The 17,297-nt window shown below is 34.9% G+C and overlaps 3 protein-coding genes across 3 annotated transcripts; all 3 read left to right on the top strand.

The window, feature by feature from the left end:
* Nucleotides 1-874: 874 nt before the first annotated feature.
* On the top strand, nucleotides 875-16,121 carry LOC7494361 (UDP-glycosyltransferase 88A1). The gene is made up of 2 exons (XM_002304986.4): nucleotides 875-987; nucleotides 14,613-16,121. Exon 2 carries the CDS (start codon nucleotides 14,637-14,639, stop codon nucleotides 16,065-16,067), a length of 1,431 nt encoding a protein of 476 aa, XP_002305022.2. The 5' UTR covers nucleotides 875-987; nucleotides 14,613-14,636; the 3' UTR covers nucleotides 16,068-16,121.
* LOC7494360 (UDP-glycosyltransferase 88A1) lies at nucleotides 881-2,544 on the top strand. The gene has a single exon (XM_002304985.4). The coding sequence runs from the start codon at nucleotides 1,012-1,014 to the stop codon at nucleotides 2,440-2,442; it is 1,431 nt and encodes a 476-aa protein (XP_002305021.3). The 5' UTR covers nucleotides 881-1,011; the 3' UTR covers nucleotides 2,443-2,544.
* Nucleotides 4,060-5,004, top strand: LOC18097531 (UDP-glycosyltransferase 88A1-like). Its single transcript, XM_052452275.1, has one exon. The coding sequence runs from the start codon at nucleotides 4,060-4,062 to the stop codon at nucleotides 5,002-5,004; it is 945 nt and encodes a 314-aa protein (XP_052308235.1).
* Nucleotides 16,122-17,297: the final 1,176 nt, after the last annotated feature.

Here is a 17,297-nt window from a genome sequence, read left to right as displayed (position 1 = left end):
TTTATTTAAGATATTGTAAATTTGTTTTTAAAATAAATTATAGTAAAGTTTTCACTTCATGACCTAAGATTGTTATGTTCTACCTATTTCAACCATTGTAATCTATTATTATTATTATTTTTTGCTATTTTCGTGTTACTTGTGTTATCATCAAGTAAATTATTGGTATATTTCTTTAAAAATAAATAAATAATAAATGCTGTTGCCTTACCTTACAGAACTTTGTAGCCTGCTTAATTCTCTCCCACACTCCATCCTCTACTTATATAGTGCTTGTTTTTGTTCTATCTCTCAAGAGGGAGAGCAATGGAGGAGGCAGTAGTTCTGTACCCCATCACCACATGGATGGTCTCTCAAGAGGGAGAGCAATGGAGGAGGCAGTAGTTCTGTACCCCATCACCACATGGATGGTCTCGAATCGGTTTTCTTTATCTTTTTTGGTTATTTTTTTTTATCAATTTATGTATTATCATTATATTTTTTATTTATATTATCAAAATTATTCTAACTTATTAAATCCAATTAAATTAATGAGTCGGTCTCGATTTTTTCCGAGAACACTTATGAAGCGGTAGTCCGCGCGTAATGCAGACCACCTATGAAGTGGTTGCTACGTGTCAACGAAAGATAAATGCAATTGTCTTCTTTTGCCTTGAAAATTTAGATGATGTATTCTGGCTACTAAAAGTCTAAAAGACATGGATTCTGACGTCAGTACTGACTACAATATTTTGCTTAAATTATTATTTTCACTGTCCTGGATTTTGTCCTGCTATAAGAATTTTACGTTTGACTGGTAGGTTGCTACGATTTTATTGTGCTGGCAGAGTACGTGATCTACTCTTGACCGAATTTGAGAAGGATAAATAGGGTCATCTGACCCTATTTCATGCTCAGATGCTGCTTGTGACCTTATTCCTTTCTTTTTGAAACTGCTCCACACAGATTGCTTGCTGTCTCTCTTTCTGTCACTCCAAGTACACAGAGGTATAGGAAAGGGTACGAGCAGCCATGGAGGAGGCCATAGTTCTGTTCCCATCACCACCTATTGGCCATTTGATATCTATGGTGGAGCTAGGGAAACTCTTATTGACCCAAAAACCTTCCCTTTCTATTCACATACTCATCACTTCTGTGCCCTATGATTCTGGCTCCACTGCCCCTTACATTGCCAACGTTGCTGCCACCATTCCCTCGATCAAATTCCACCATCTTCCTACTGTAACCCTCCCTTCTACAAAAAACATTCATCATGAAGAACTCACTTTTGAGGTCCTTCGCCTCAGCAATCCTCACGTTCGTGAAGAACTACTGTCCATTTCCAAAAACAACACCATTCATGGACTTGTCGTGGACTTCTTTTGCTGTGCTGCTCTCTCTGTTGCCAAGGAACTCAATATCCCTGGCTACCACTTCTTCACTTCTGGTGCTGGTGTTCTCGCTGGTTTCCTTTATTTCCCAACCATTCATAACACCACCACAAAAAGTCTTAAAGATCTAAAGTCCCTTCTCCATATTCCCGGTGTTCCACCAATTCCATCGTCTGACATGCCAACACCGGTACTTCATCGCGACGATAAGGCCTATAAATACCTTTTAGATTCCTCAAGCAGCTTTCCCGAATCGGCAGGTATTTTTGTAAACACTTTTGCATCACTTGAAGCCAGAGCTGTGAAAACATTATCAGAGGGATTATGTGTCCCCAATAACCGCACACCGCCAATTTACTGTATCGGACCATTGATAGCCACTGGAGGTCCTAAAGATGATGCAGGCACTCGCAATGGTACTACGCTGGAGTGTCTAACATGGCTGGACTCGCAACCAGTTGGAAGTGTTGTTTTTCTATGTTTTGGTAGTTTGGGGCTGTTCTCCAAGGAACAGTTAAGAGAAATAGCTTTCGGGTTGGAGAGAAGTGGCCACAGGTTCTTGTGGGTGGTTCGGAATCCACCTTCTGATAAAAAAAGCGTGGCACTATCGGCACATCCTAACATTGATTTAGACTCATTGCTCCCTGAAGGTTTCTTGGATCGAACCAAGGAGAGGGGACTCGTGCTGAAGTCGTGGGCTCCGCAAGTAGCAGTGCTGAACCATCCATCGGTAGGCGGGTTCGTAAGTCATTGTGGATGGAACTCGGTGCTGGAAGCAGTTTGCGCAGGTGTGCCATTGGTGGCTTGGCCACTATACGCAGAGCAGAGGGTCAATAGGATCTTCTTGGTGGAGGAAATGAAACTTGCATTGCCGATGAATGAATCTGACAACGGATTTGTGAGTTCGGCCGAGGTGGAGGAGCGCGTTCTAGGGTTGATGGAGTCGGAGGAAGGTAAGTTGATTAGGGAGCGAACCATAGCCATGAAAATTGCAGCAAAGGCTGCCTTGAACGAGGGTGGTTCTTCTCGGGTGGCTTTGTCTAAACTTGTTGAGTCATGGAAAGACAAATGAATTGGGTCGATGTATCGTCGTTAAGTGTGTGACGTCTTTCATGTATTATTATTAAAAACGATCCAGCCCAATATAAATTTAAGATGTGTGACGTCTTTCATGTATCGATTTCAATATATATATATATGGAAATATTCTGAGAACCTTTCTAATAATAGTAAGAAAAAAATTTCAAAATTACATGAAAAATCATATAATAAATTTTCTTTGCTGATAAAATCTTTTATTTATTGTAAAAAGGGTCTCTAATATAAAAATTATTGGTAAGAGACATGACAAATGGAGCAACTTAGCCAGCATAGCATAGCATTAAGCTCAATTGGCATTTATGTTTTTTTTTCCATAGTTTGTGTCAATTTTTCTTTTTATTTTTTTTAAGAATACTTTACTTTTAACTTAGCAAGAGATATGTATCCTTACTAAAATCCAACAAAAACAAATTACATGAAAATATTGTCTGGTTGCTGGTTTTGTTTAGCCTGCTGGCTTGTTATTTTTATTTAGGATGCATGTTACTTTTATTCAAGGGAGTTTAATCCCTTTGTTCTGGTCTTTTTTTAGTTGTATTTGCTTGTTCAAGGGAATTTGTTTTTTTTGTTTACTTGTATATTCATGCTTGTATATTTTCACTTGTTGATTTTCAACTTTATTTTATTTTTAATTTATAAAAATTTTATATTTGATAAAAAAAAAATTCTTTGTAAGTTTGTTATGATAATTGTTAATATATCTAACTTCTTATATAATTTCTGTCAAGATACAGAATCTGAAGAATCATACACAACTTTCATCATTGAACATTTATGGCATGGAGTTCGACACTGTTATGCTTGCACGTTTCTTTGTTACATATTATTACTATTATTAAAAAAAAAATTTTGATAATTATTATTATTTTATTTTATTTAGGATAATTTGTTTCTTTTATAATTTTATTTTTTTTTCTATTTAGTTTAGAAAATCAAGTATTGATGAAATTGATAATTTTTTTTTAGTTTATTTATAATTTTTATTTTTTTATATAATTTATTGGATTTTCTAATTTGTTTAAATTAGTTTTTAAATTTATTTAAGATATTGTAAATTTTTTAAATAAGTAAATTGTAATAAAGCTTTCTCTTCATGACATTAGATTTTTATGTTCTACGTACCCTATTTCAACCATTGTAATCTATTATTATTATTATTATTATTTGCCATTGTCGTGTTACTTGTGCTTCCTTGATTGATCTAATATTATCACCAAGTAAATTATTGGTATATTTTTTAATAAATAAATAATAACCGCTTGCCTTACCATACAAAACTTTGTTTCTGCCAGTGTTCCCTCCATCAAATTCCATCATCTCCCCATTGTTACCCCAGTTTCCACAACTGCAACCCACCTTGAAGTACTCACTTTGGAGGTCCGTCACTTCAGCAAACCTCGTGTTCATGAAGAACTCATCAACATATCCAAAACGTGTAAAATTCATGGTCTTATTATGGACTTCTTTTGCATTGGCCAATGAACTTCACATTCCCAGTTACTTTTTTATCACTTCAGGTGCTTGCTTTCTTGCTTTATATCTTCACCTCCCTACCCTTCACCAAAACACCACCAAAAGTTTCAAAGATATGAAAGAGCACTTTCTTAATGTTCCTGGCTTGTTACCAGTTCTTGCTACTGACATCCCAAAGCCTTTTCTTGAGCGGGACAATAAGGCCTATCAATACTTCCTTGATTTTGCCACTCAAGTCCCTCAAGCAGCTGGGATTATGATAAACACATTTGAATTCCTCGAGTCCAAAGTTGTAAGGGCAACATCAGATGGGCTCTGTGTGCCTGATAACCCCATGCCACCGATTTATTGCATAGGTCCCTTGATTGTAGCTGCTGATGAAAGAGGTGGTAGCAGCAAGACCAGTCCTGAAGATGCACATAAGTGTATTACTTGGCTTGATTCCCAACCAAACCAAAGCGTTGTGTTTCTTTGTTTTGGTAGCTTAGAGCCATTCACCAAGGAGCAGTTGAGGGAGATAGCTATTGGGTTGGAAAAAAGTGGTCAAAGGTTCTTGTGGGTGGTTCGGGATCCACCTTCTCATAATCTAAGTGTATCCATCAAACCAAATGGATACCCTGATTTGGATTCTTTGCTTCCTGATGGATTCTTGGAACGAACTAAAGAGAGGGGACTAGTGGTGAAATTATGGGCTCCACAAGTGGAAATCTTGAACCACAGTTCAGTAGGTGGATTTGTGACTCACTGCGGGTGGAATTCTACACTTGAAGCAGTGTGTGCTGGTGTGCCATTGGTGGCTTGGCCATTGTATGCAGAGCAACCGCTGAATAGGGCAGTGCTAGTGGACGGAATGAAGCTTGCTTTGTCAATGAACGAGTCTGAAGATGGATTTGTAAGTGCTGATGAGGTGGAGAAGAATCTTAGAGGATTGATGGTGTCTGATGAAGGTATATTGATTAGGGAGAGAGCACTTACTATGAAAAATGCAGCCAAGGCTGCAATGATTGAAGGTGGTTCTTCTCATGTGGCACTGTCCAAGCTTGTTGAGTCATGGAACTAAGCATGAAATTTACTTGGTCTAGTTTAGGACTCTGTCATGTTGGTCATCTACGATGCTGTTGGTACTTCGATTTTCTTATTTTACATGTACTTGTCACTTGTTATGGTGTTGTTTTGCATAGCAACATTGCTCCATGAATAAAACAAAAATATCAGTTATGGTATAGTAGAATTCTTCCTAGAGCCCATTTGGCTACGCGGTGGAAACTGCGTGCATAGCCAAATGAAACCGCAATGTTTTTCCACACCATTGCAGGGAAATGGATGCAGAGGAATCATCTGATGGCGAGGTTATGAGGAGGATTTGGCAAAAAAGAAATTAAGAATCTCTGAAAACATCTCAAATTAAGTCACTTTTAGTCAACCACATCATATGTTTGGTGGCATGATCAATGAGTTAAAGGTTTAAAGCCAGTTCATTAATAATAGCCAACTCAGTTATAGTATCTAAAGGTTTTCTTCCATGAAACAGATCGCTTCGATTCATGATCTCCTGCACTGGCATGGTGGGCTTCCTCCATTTTAGGCTGTTGTTGAGGAACATACTGAAAGCTTTTGCACTGAATCGGGCCGGTTGGGGTTGGCAAGACATTGCATTCCTGTTTGTTGGCCATCATTTTGAATAAAAATTCATTATACAATGGCTGGCTAGTGAGTAATAGCTATCTCTACCTTCTTTTTTTTAGTTTAAGTTGGTTTTTAAATTTATGTAAGATATTATTATTTTTTTAAAAAAAATAAATTATAATAAAGTTTTCACTACACGACCTAGATTCATGTTCTACCCTATTTCAACCATTGTAATCTATTATTATTATTATTTGCTATTGTCTAGTTACTTGTGTTATCAGCTGAATACAAGTTAGTGATTATTTTCAGTTTGATTTTGTTTTTATTTATAAAAAATAATTAAATTGATTTTTTTTATTAAAAAAAACAATCAAAACCAAATCGAAACCGGTTCAAATCAATCAATTTCGGTTCGGTTATTTTTCAGAAAAACCGGCAAAAACCTGTATTGTGTTTTGTGCTTAATGTCATGTGATATTTCATTACAAGGATTGCATAATCTTCTGTAGAATGGTTTCGAATGCTTAATGTCTTGTCGCTCTCATTAACAACAAAAATAGAGTTTTAAAAGCAAATAGTATTTGGCACCAAGAGTGAAAGAAGAAGAAGCAGCCACAGCAGCTTGTAAATATTAGAGCATCTGATTGAACTGTTTTTAGAGAAAAGAAGAACGTTAAGAGATTGGTTCATAATCAACAAAGGCTTATCTACGAGGAGCCCAACACTTCTCCAAGCCTTGTTGAAGATCTACCAATCTGCAAGATGAAGATTGAAAACTTGTTAGACGACTAGATCTGTGAAGTTTTGTACAGTGATGGGAAAATTATTTTTTATCAAGCTGAGAGTGTGAGAGTGTGAGAGTGTGAATGCTGAGAGTGTGAGAGATTTGTGAGGGCTGGGGGCGGCTTGTGAGGGCTGCGGGGTAAGGAGTAAAGAGATGCTAGGGTTAAAAATTATAAAACGCTGTTATAGTATTTTTTTTAACTGACCGGTTCAGTTCGGTTTGGTTTTTTCGGTTTTAGATTTATTAAACTGAAATCGAACCAAACTGAAAATTTTTTAAAAAATTCGAATCGGTTTAATCAGTTTTTTTTTACGGTTTGATTTTTTCGGTTATTTTTTTTTATTTTCTCAGTTTAATCGGTTTTTTGGTTTTTTACACAGTTATCGGCAAATAAATTATTGGTACATTTCTTTAAAAATAAATAAATAAATAATAAACGCTTGCCTTACCTTACAAAACTTTGTAGCCTACTTAATTCTCTCCCACACTCCATCCTCTACTTATACAGTGCTTGTTTTTGTTTTATCTCTCAAGAGGGAGAGCAATGGAGGAGGCAGTAGTTCTGTACCCCATCACCACATGGATGGGTTCAAATCGGTTTTCTTTATCTTTTTTGTTATTTTTTTATCAATTTATTTATTATTAGTATATTTTTTATTTATATTATCAAAATTATACTAACTTATTAAATCCACTTAAATTAATGAGTCGGTCTCGATTTTTTCCTTCTCTGAGAACACTTATGAAGCGGTGGTCTGCGTTACGTAGCTACGTGTCAAGGAAAGATAAATGCAATTGTCACTACTAAAAAAAGGGACTATTAGCATCTGATTTTAGCAACGGATAATTCCGTTGCTAAATTCAGTAACGGATTTGCAACGGATTGTATATTTATTAATTTTTTAATATTAGCAACAGACTTTAGCAACGGAAAATCCGTTGCTAAAAACAACATTAAATTTGCAACGGATTATCCGTTGCTGATTGAAAAAATAAATATTTAAATCTTAATCTAAAACTAAAATTACACAGACCGTTGATGAAGTATTTAGCTTTGACAATCTCAACCGTTAATTAGCAATCCTGAACTTACACTCTCTCCCCTTCAGAAACGTAAACAGAGCAAATAAACAAACAACCCAGAAAATGCTAATTAACTTGCAGTGAATCTCTTCATCCCCTTCGTCCCCTGATCATAGCATCCATGACAGTAGAAAAACAATTAACTTAGCACTCTTTCTTCATCGATCTGATTTTTCTTTGTCCCTAACATTTCTCTTCATCTTCTTCTCATTCGTCTCCAACATCTCTAACAGATTCAATCTTTCTTCGTAAACCATCAGAAACACAAACCCATGGAAACATCCCACTATACCCATCATTATCACCATCGAACATCTTGATTTACCCCCACTCTTTGTATTTGGGTTGGGTTTTGCATTATTTTCTTCAATAATTTAGGTAATTAATTTTAGGAATTATTTGTTTCTCTGTTGCAATTAAACTTACACTTAAAAGTTTTTACCTAACTTTTCCAATCTCAGGTGTTCTTCTGCCGTGTAGATTGCATCTTGCTCGCCCAGAACTCAAGAACACAGGTAACAAAAAAAATTTTATCGCTAATTTGAATAATGGTTTTAGGCTATTCATTCGATAAAATAAGGGTTTATGAACTGAGAATTGTAGTCAGTGCAAATTTATTTATGAACACAAGTTAATCAATAGGTTTCTTGAATCTTTAACAGACTGAGGAAACTTAAACATTTCAAATATTTGCAAATATGAACTTAAACATAAATATAGGTTACTCTGCTGTTATTTTTTTAATTTATCCTCTAGAATCAAATTACAGATAGTCTGGTGCCTGGTTTTTATGTTTTGAATTTCTTTTCTGATATGTAGACCAAGAGAACCAAGAAGGCTGGTATTGTCGGGAAATATGGTATGCTTTTCTTAACATAGTTTTGTCTTGTGTGTTTTTATTATGTGCTAAGGGTAAAATGAATTGGAAAAGAAGACATGAAAACACAAATAATTGCTTCCATGATTATATTAGCTTACCGTGCATACAAGTGAATTTAGAAAAAGAAGTTGAATAGATAAGATATGTCCTTTCCTTTCCCATGAAGATGACTCTGATTGTTTTACAAATTAGTTTTTCTCAATCTCCCTTTAATCTGAATACAGCTTACTTGTATTTGTGCACATAAACCATGTGTGCTCATATTTGTAAATATAGTTATCTATACAAAACCAGTTAATCAATAGGTAGAAAGACCAAAATGTTCAGTCATTTCAAAATTTGAAAATAAAAATAGAAAATAGATCTAGCAAATGATTTCAAATATCTTCTAAAAAGAACAATGAAATATGTTTTTTTATTTACTGTAAGGAAAGATATTAATGAAAAAAATAAAAAAAAATCAATTTAAAAAATATATAATAAGTCAAAATCTAGACTTAAAATCTAACTCGAATCAGGTTCCTAGTTGAATTGAATAATTAAATAAGAAGTTTGAACAATGTGTATGATTATTTTATAAAAAGGGTGTTGAAATACTTCCTAAAATAGAAGGACGTTGTGGTTTATGCTTTCATTTGGTTTTGGGAACTTTATAATATGCCAATGTCCAATCTTGATTGTTCCATTTTGACTGCTCTGTGAAAATGCCAGATCCTTGATTATTTGGTTTTGATGCACAATTATGTTAGTAGTTCAATGGAGAGGAATTCATTAATTCTTTCAGCCACTTGACTGCAAGCACCTTTAGAGGAGGTTCCTAAAACCTATGATGATATTCAATGGTATTAGAATACGTTATCCTCCTAGTTGTCATTTTCTTTTCAGTAGGCTGTCTTCTCCTCGTTTTGCTGCATAGTCTTTCTAATAGAATTTCTTTCTTTACATGAAAAGAATTATTACCCTTATTTGCACAGTGAATGCACTGGATAGCACCTGTTTCTGGATAGCACTGGATACAAAGAAGTAAGAATTTATAATCCCCCTATTGCCGGCGTAGATAGACAAACAGGTAGTTTATTTTGAGTTTTATAGTGGATGGTCTTACAGAGAGAATACGTTTTGTCTATTTATATAATTTTGACACCTATAGGTGGATGCACGATCGCATATATAATTAATTAAAACTTAGGATAAATATAGAAACGTATGCAAGGAAAATGAACACATTTGTAGTTTTTGATGTTGATATAATTAAGAATTTTCAAACTAAAGCTTTGAAATGGAACAAATTGTAAGCCATAGGGAAAGTATCATTATCAGATAAAGATTATGTTAGATTTAAGCGTTTTTTTATGTTTCAATTTTTATATATATATATATTTTTAGTTTACGTGCTAATATTAAAAAAATTTAAAAATAATAGAGCATTAGGATTTGTTTTGTATATATATAGATTTCATTTGTGTGCGAGTGTGATAAAAATCATAGCTTGGGTGCGTGTAACACAAATAATAGAGGATTTGTTTTGTATTTTAAATTGAAATCAAAATTAAAATGTCTACCAGCCAACCCATAGAGCAGAGCTCACCATCTGTGAACTGTGAGTAATGTCGGCAGCTTTGTTTCTTTTATCATACAGAGAGGGATAATTGAATGGAGATCTTTCAAATTAATTTTATATGGGGACATCGAACATGCTTCCAAACAATGGAAAATACCTCTCTGCCTCGATATCAAACCTGTAAAGAAAAGGTTCCACTAGATTCAATCCATCATTAGATGCCTTAAACTTAACTAAACTAAATAAAGCACTAGAAAGCTCTAATTATTGGTGCGAAAGAGGCACTTGCTGTTGAGATAATAAATAATATGTGTTCGAGATTCTTGTTTAACTAATTAATTATAATTTTTTTTTTTTTAAATGGATAACATGATATTAATAATATTATCGATTATCATTAAAAACATTAACTAGAATATTTATTAGATTATGATAGTTTCAGCTTCTAATCTATCTAAGAATATAGGGGTCTTGTATGCAGAATTTAAATGTGTGTGTTGAATATCAGTGAATAAAAGCTTGAGTGATTTAAATGTTTGAGTGTTTAATATTTTCAACCATTAAATAAAAGCTTGAGTGATTTAAATGTTTGAGTGTTTAATATTTTCAACCATTAGTATAGTAGCATGGAATTAGTATTTTTTATAATTGGTACTGGAGCATAGGTTCATTGTATGATTGTTGGACCCACCTGGCCATCAAATGGTTTGCAATTGGATTAATGGATAACCATACAGTATTGAGTTAAATTCCTGTAAATGTCACTATGTGTTTCTTATATGGATATGCGTAGACTGTCGAGGTTCACTAAACAGTGTGGTAACCAACCAAACAAATTTTTTCGACTGGATCTGCTTGACCTGATTACATATTGGAAGCAAGGTGAAAAGTTTATGGGTATATGGGATGATATTCGGCATTTCACTGGCTTTAAAATGGTGTGTTTTGTTTCAGTGCACAACGGTTGGTGCTAATACTTTGGTGGATGAATTCACTGCTATTTTGTCCCATTCCATGTAGAGATACATGATTGCCACACCACTAATTAATTCATGCTGTTTTTATTTTTATGCTTAGCTTCTATCCATGCTTGCTTCTTCAATGATATATATGTACCTGGATGAAGAACAAAGGAAACAATTTTGCATTCCTTCTTTGATATAATTGTGCAGCTTGGTTAGTTTTATATTTTCTCAACTCAATAATTATTGATAGTAATGCATATATTTTTTATGGTTTTTAGCATGCCTCGACGAGGATCCATATTAGATTCTAGGAGTGACAGGTCCACTTCAAGGAGTGACAGGTCCACTTCATCCAAATCATTTCAAACTCCATCAAGGCGTAATAACAAAGGATCCACATTTCAGCAACCTGTGTATCAGACCTCGAAGGAGTATTATATACCTATTTTGGGGAGTACACATCCTCCTCAACATGATTATGAGAGGGTTGATGCATATCAACTTTGTGAGGGCTTTCACTTTCAAGATTTGCTTCAAACTCAAGGAGGTTTCTCTCGAGATAACCAACTTGTTTATGGAGGACATAATGCATATAGGAGTTATGAGAGAGTTGAGGGTGATGATGGTGATACTGATGATGATGCGAACATTAGAGATGAAGATGAGGGAGACGGTAGTAATGAGAGAGGTGTATGTGATGAGAGAGCTAGTAGTAATGAGAGAGGTGTATATGATGAGGATCAAGATGGTGTCCCATCAAACCACGGTTCAACCTGTTCTCCATACAATTATGATCAAAGTGTTAAAAGGAAGGATTTTGACACACAAATAGATCCAATGACAAGAAAAAAAGAGCTTTGTTTGTATGGAACAACAGAGTAAGTTGAAACTTTTAAAATCTAACTTATTAAGGTTATATTTTCAGGTATGAAAAAAATTACTTAGTATTGTGTAATTATTTGTTTAATAAAAGTTTGTTATTATATTTTTTCAGGTTCAATAATGCATCGTGTGGACGTGCAATCGGAGATATTTTGAGGTCTAATTTTAAGGGAGCATGGCACTCTTGGGAAAAAGTAGATTCAATGTGCAGGGATGAACTCTTTAAAGAGTTCAAGGTAAGAACCAACACTAATTGCCATATTCTTTTTTTTGCTCTGTTTATAATATTCTTGTAAATTATTTGTGTTTGGGTTCAAAAGGAAATATATTCGCTTTTTCATTGAGACTACTTTATTGATGTGTTGGGGTATTGATTTTTGAACCTGCATGTGAAATGAAAAATCTTGTCAGGATTCACTTGCTTTATATTCCTTTTTCTTTTATCTGTGGGGTGTTTAGTTTATGTAGTTTGCTGAATCAATAAGATATGGATTAAGGAGTTGCAATATTCCTCTCATTTTTTTATTTACGGATAACCATAAATATGCATCTCTTCTCCAACACAGGTATTGTAGCAGAGATTGATTTGTGTTCTAATTTGTTCTTATTTCTTATTTACTTTTTAATATCATTTAATTTCTTTAGTTATTACATAATCTTGCAAATTCTGAACAAGATAACACAATATGATTAATCATTTTCATACTTTGAAATTTTGTGCACTCTTTTTACTTGGTGTATATATATATTATTTGGTAGAAAAAATATTCCTTCCCTGAGGAAGATGAGTCGATTATTCGTAATATTTGGGAAGATAAGGCTAGGATTGCTTTGAATCAACAATTGACACGAGCTCGCAAGAAAGCCATGTCAAATGAAAACACTACAAATATTATAGATTGCCTTGATAAAGGTCCTGCTTAGATAAACAATGACGACTGGAATCAAATGATCAAAGATGTTTGGTCCACCCTTGAATTTCAAAGGAGGTCTGAATCTACTAGGAGGAATCGATTAACTAAAACAGATGGCAAAATAAGCACTCATTCTAGAGGAACAGTGTCATTTGCATCATATCGAGCTAACATGGTGAGGATTTTTTTTTATGCTTAAGATAATGAATTAAAATTTATATATTTATCTTGTATAATATTTATTAATCTTGAAAGCAAGAGGAAGCTGGTGGAAAAGAACCTCCATGGGATGATGTCTTTTCAGCTTTGCATCAAAGTGCTAAGCAGTCTGGTAGCTTCGTCGACAACAAGTCTAAAAAAGTGGTTGTATGTATTTTTATTTGATTATTTCATAATATAACTTAAGTATTATTTAACATTCAAATGAATTTATTATTGCATGTATTTTATTTGTAGGAAAATTATAAAATGGAGATGATTTCAAAGTATGGAACTAATCGGGAAAATCATCCTTCATTTGATGGAGCAGCTTGGTGTGTGGCTTCAGGAGGAGTTACAAAGGGTAGGGTATATGGTGCACCTCGTATGCCAAAATCTATAGTTAGTACAAGCTCTTCATCACATTCCTACTCGGTGAAGTCATCATATCCCAGTTCATCGTTAAGAGCATTGCAAAAGGAGATAAAGAATAAAGAAGAGGAGATAAAGAAAAAAGATGATTTTATTCTTGAAATGAAACGGCAGATGGATTCCATGAAAGAATATCTTGTGAACAATCTTGGATACCATGGTGGGACATCAAATATTGGCCAAGGTATACCACCACCTTTGACCCCATCAATGTCGCCACCTATGGCTCCCCAGATAATGATACCTATGGGTCCCACATCTCAACTAATTTATCGACCTACACCTCGATCACTATATCCTGATCCATCTTGTGTCAATCCACAATATCATGGTTCGTCTTCGCAACCAGCACCATGATTGTATCTTTTGTTGTTTCTTTTTATTGTATTTCGATTTATTTGTATTAATGCAAGTTTAACTAAATTTTTATAATATGAATATTATTTTTATTCCATTTTTTATTAGTGATACAATTATTTTTAATATTAATTTATGTTGGTTTATATATTCTACAACTTTTAAAATATTCATAAATAATTAATTAAACAAATTAAAAGTTATTTTAATAAATAAAAAAAATTAATTTAATAAAATTAATATACTCAGCAACGGAGAACTCAGCAACGGATTCTCCGTTGCTGATTGTGAATAATTCATCAATCAGCAACGGACAATCCGTTGCTGATTCACAAAATTAGCAACGGATTTTCCGTTGCTTACAATCAGCAACGGAAAATCCGTTGCTAATATATGCAACGGATTATCCATTGCTGATTGTAAGCAACGGAATTTCCGTTGCTGTCAAATCAGCAACGGATAAATCCGTTGCTAAAAAATCAGCAACGATAAATCTGCATTCGAGATTTGCTGTTGCTGATTTCGTTGCTAAATTATTTTAGCAACGGATTTAAGTATTAATTGCAACGGAGAAGTTAGTTGCTAATTCCTATATTTTTTAGTAGTGTGTCTTCTTTTGCCTTGAAAATTTAGAAGATGTATCTTGCGTACTAAAACACATGGATTCTGACGTCCTACTATATTTTGCTTAAATTATTATTTTCAGTATCCTGGATTTTCACCCGCTATAAGAATTTTAGGTTTGACTGGTAGGTTGCTACGATTTTATTGTTCTGGCAGAGCACGTGTTCACCAAGATGAAAGACTTTGAGAACGATTATCTAGTAGGTATATGAACAAATCATTGAAAACTTTGGTGGAACAACATGTATCTGACCCTATTTCATGCTCAGATGCTGTTTGTGACCTTATTCCTTTCTTTTTGAAACTGCTCCACACAGATTACTTGCTCTCTCTCTTTCTGTCACTCCAAGAACACAGAGGTATAGGAAAGGGTACGAGCAGCCATGGAGGAGGCCATAGTTCTGTACCCATCACCACCTATTGGCCATTTGATATCTATGGTGGAGCTAGGGAAACTCTTATTGACCCAAAAACCTTCCCTTTCTATTCACATACTCATCACTTCTGTGCCCTATGATTCTGGCTCCACTGCCCCTTACATTGCCAACGTTGCTGCCACCATTCCCTCGATCAAATTCCACCATCTTCCTACTGTAACCCTCCCTTCTACAAAAACCACCCATTATGAAGAACTCACTTTTGAGGTCCTTCGCCTCAGCAATCCTCACGTTCGTGAACAACTATTGTCCATTTCCAAAAACCACACCATTCATGGACTTGTCGTGGACTTCTTTTGCTGTGCTGCTCTCTCTGTTGCCAAGGAACTCAATATCCCTGGCTACCACTTCTTCACTTCTGGTGCTGGTGTTCTCGCTGTTTTCCTTTATTTCCCAACCATTCATAACACCACCACAAAAAGTCTTAAAGATCTAAAGTCCCTTCTCCATATTCCCGGTGTTCCACCAATTCCATCGTCTGACATGCCAATACCGGTACTTCATCGCGACGATAAGGCCTATAAATACTTTTTAGATTCCTCAAGCAGCTTTCCCGAATCGGCAGGTATTTTTGTAAACACTTTTGCATCACTTGAATTCAGAGCTGTGAAAACAACATCCGAGGGATTATGTGTACCCAATAATCGCACACCGCCAATTTACTGTATCGGACCATTGATAGCCACTGAAGGTCCTAAAGATGATGCAGGCACTCGCAATGGTACTACGCTGGAGTGTCTAACATGGCTGGACTCGCAACCAGTTGGAAGTGTTGTTTTTCTATGTTTTGGTAGTTTGGGGCTGTTCTCCAAGGAACAGTTAAGAGAAATAGCTTTCGGGTTGGAGAGAAGTGGCCACAGGTTCTTGTGGGTGGTTCGGAATCCACCTTCTGATAAAAAAAGCGTGGCACTATCGGCACATCCAAACATTGATTTAGACTCATTGCTCCCTGAAGGTTTCTTGGATCGAACCAAGGATAGGGGACTCGTGCTGAAGTCGTGGGCTCCGCAAGTAGCAGTGCTGAACCATCCATCGGTAGGCGGTTTCGTAAGTCATTGTGGATGGAACTCGGTGCTGGAAGCAGTTTGCGCAGGTGTGCCATTGGTGGCTTGGCCACTATACGCAGAGCAGAGGGTCAATAGGATCTTCTTGGTGGAGGAAATGAAACTTGCATTGCCGATGAATGAATCTGACAACGGATTTGTGAGTTCGGCCGAGGTGGAGGAGCGAGTTCTAGGGTTGATGGAGTCGGAGGAAGGTAAGTTGATTAGGGAGCGAACCACAGCCATGAAAATTGCAGCAAAGGCTGCATTGAACGAGGGTGGTTCTTCTCGGGTGGCTTTGTCTAAACTTGTTGAGTCATGGAAAGACAAATGAATTGGGTCGATGTATCGTCGTTATTTGCATAATTTATAAAATAATTTTTAATCATTGTTTATATATTATTAAAAACGATCCAGGCCAATATAAATATGAGGTGTGTGACGTCATTCATGTATCGATTTCAATATATATATATATAATTTATTATATGATTTGTCATGTAATTTTGAATTTTTTTTCTTACCATTACTAGAAAGGTTCCGAGAATATTTCCATATATATATATATATATATATATATATATATGGAAATATTCTCGGAACCTTTCTAGTAATGGTAAGAAAAAAAATTCAAAATTACATGACAAATCATATAATAAATTTTCTTTACTTATAAAATCTTTTATTTATTGCAAAAAGGGTCTCTAATATAAGAATTATTGACAAGAAAAACATGACAAATGGAGCAATTTAGTTAAGCAGCCAGCATAGCATTTAGCTCAATTGACATTTATGTTTTTTTTTCCATAGTCTGTGTCAATTCTTCTTTCTATTTTTTTTAAAGAATACTTTACTTTTAACTTCTCTTTTTTATCAAAGACAAAAAGAGATATGTATCCTTACTAAAATCCGACAACAACAAATCATATGAAAATGATTACTTAGTAAGTTTGTTACGATAATTAATTATATATCTAACTTTTTATATAATTTCTATCAAGATATAAAATCTAAAGAATCATACACAGCTATTTTAAGTTGTGTTCGCTTGTTTAAGAGAGTTTGTTTTTTGTGTTGTATTTGCTTGTTCAAGGGAATTTGTTTCTTTTCTTTGGTTATATTCGCTTGTTCAAGAGAGTTTGTTCTTTTTGTTCACTTGTACTTGTATATTTTTGTTTACTTTTAAGGCTTAGGGTTGGATGTATACTCTGCATATTATTCTTCTCCAATGGAGGGATGCCTTATATAGGCAAATATATATGTCGGTTACATCTTTCCTGTTCTAGAAGAAATACAGCAATGTATATCCTTTCAGGACTCCTATAGAGTATGTCTTTTATATATGGAAAACTACCCTCTTATTCGGCTAATTACATGTTAACACTTCCCCTTGGTGCGAAGATATCTTCTAAGCCTAACTTGTCTAGAGACTTATGAAGAGCTTCCGCAGGGACTGCATGGGTTAGAATATTTGCTAGTTGCTCACTTGATCTGACGAAAGGGATGTCCACTAACTTTAGAAGTAACTTTTCCTTGATGAAGTGTCGATCTACCTCAATGTGTT

This window comes from Populus trichocarpa, chromosome 4, assembly GCF_000002775.5.
Source record: "Populus trichocarpa isolate Nisqually-1 chromosome 4, P.trichocarpa_v4.1, whole genome shotgun sequence".
Lineage (NCBI taxonomy): Eukaryota > Viridiplantae > Streptophyta > Magnoliopsida > Malpighiales > Salicaceae > Populus > Populus trichocarpa.
The sequence above is the reverse complement of the archived record's forward strand: the minus strand, read 5'-3'. Positions and strand labels throughout refer to the sequence as shown.

What these genes read in the sequence shown, in the direction of transcription:
- LOC7494360 (XM_002304985.4), top strand. Translation starts at nt 1,012, where the DNA reads ATGGAGGAGGCCATAGTTCTGTTCCCATCACCACCTATTGGCCATTTG.
- LOC18097531 (XM_052452275.1), top strand. Translation starts at nt 4,060, where the DNA reads ATGAAAGAGCACTTTCTTAATGTTCCTGGCTTGTTACCAGTTCTTGCT.
- LOC7494361 (XM_002304986.4), top strand. Translation starts at nt 14,637, where the DNA reads ATGGAGGAGGCCATAGTTCTGTACCCATCACCACCTATTGGCCATTTG.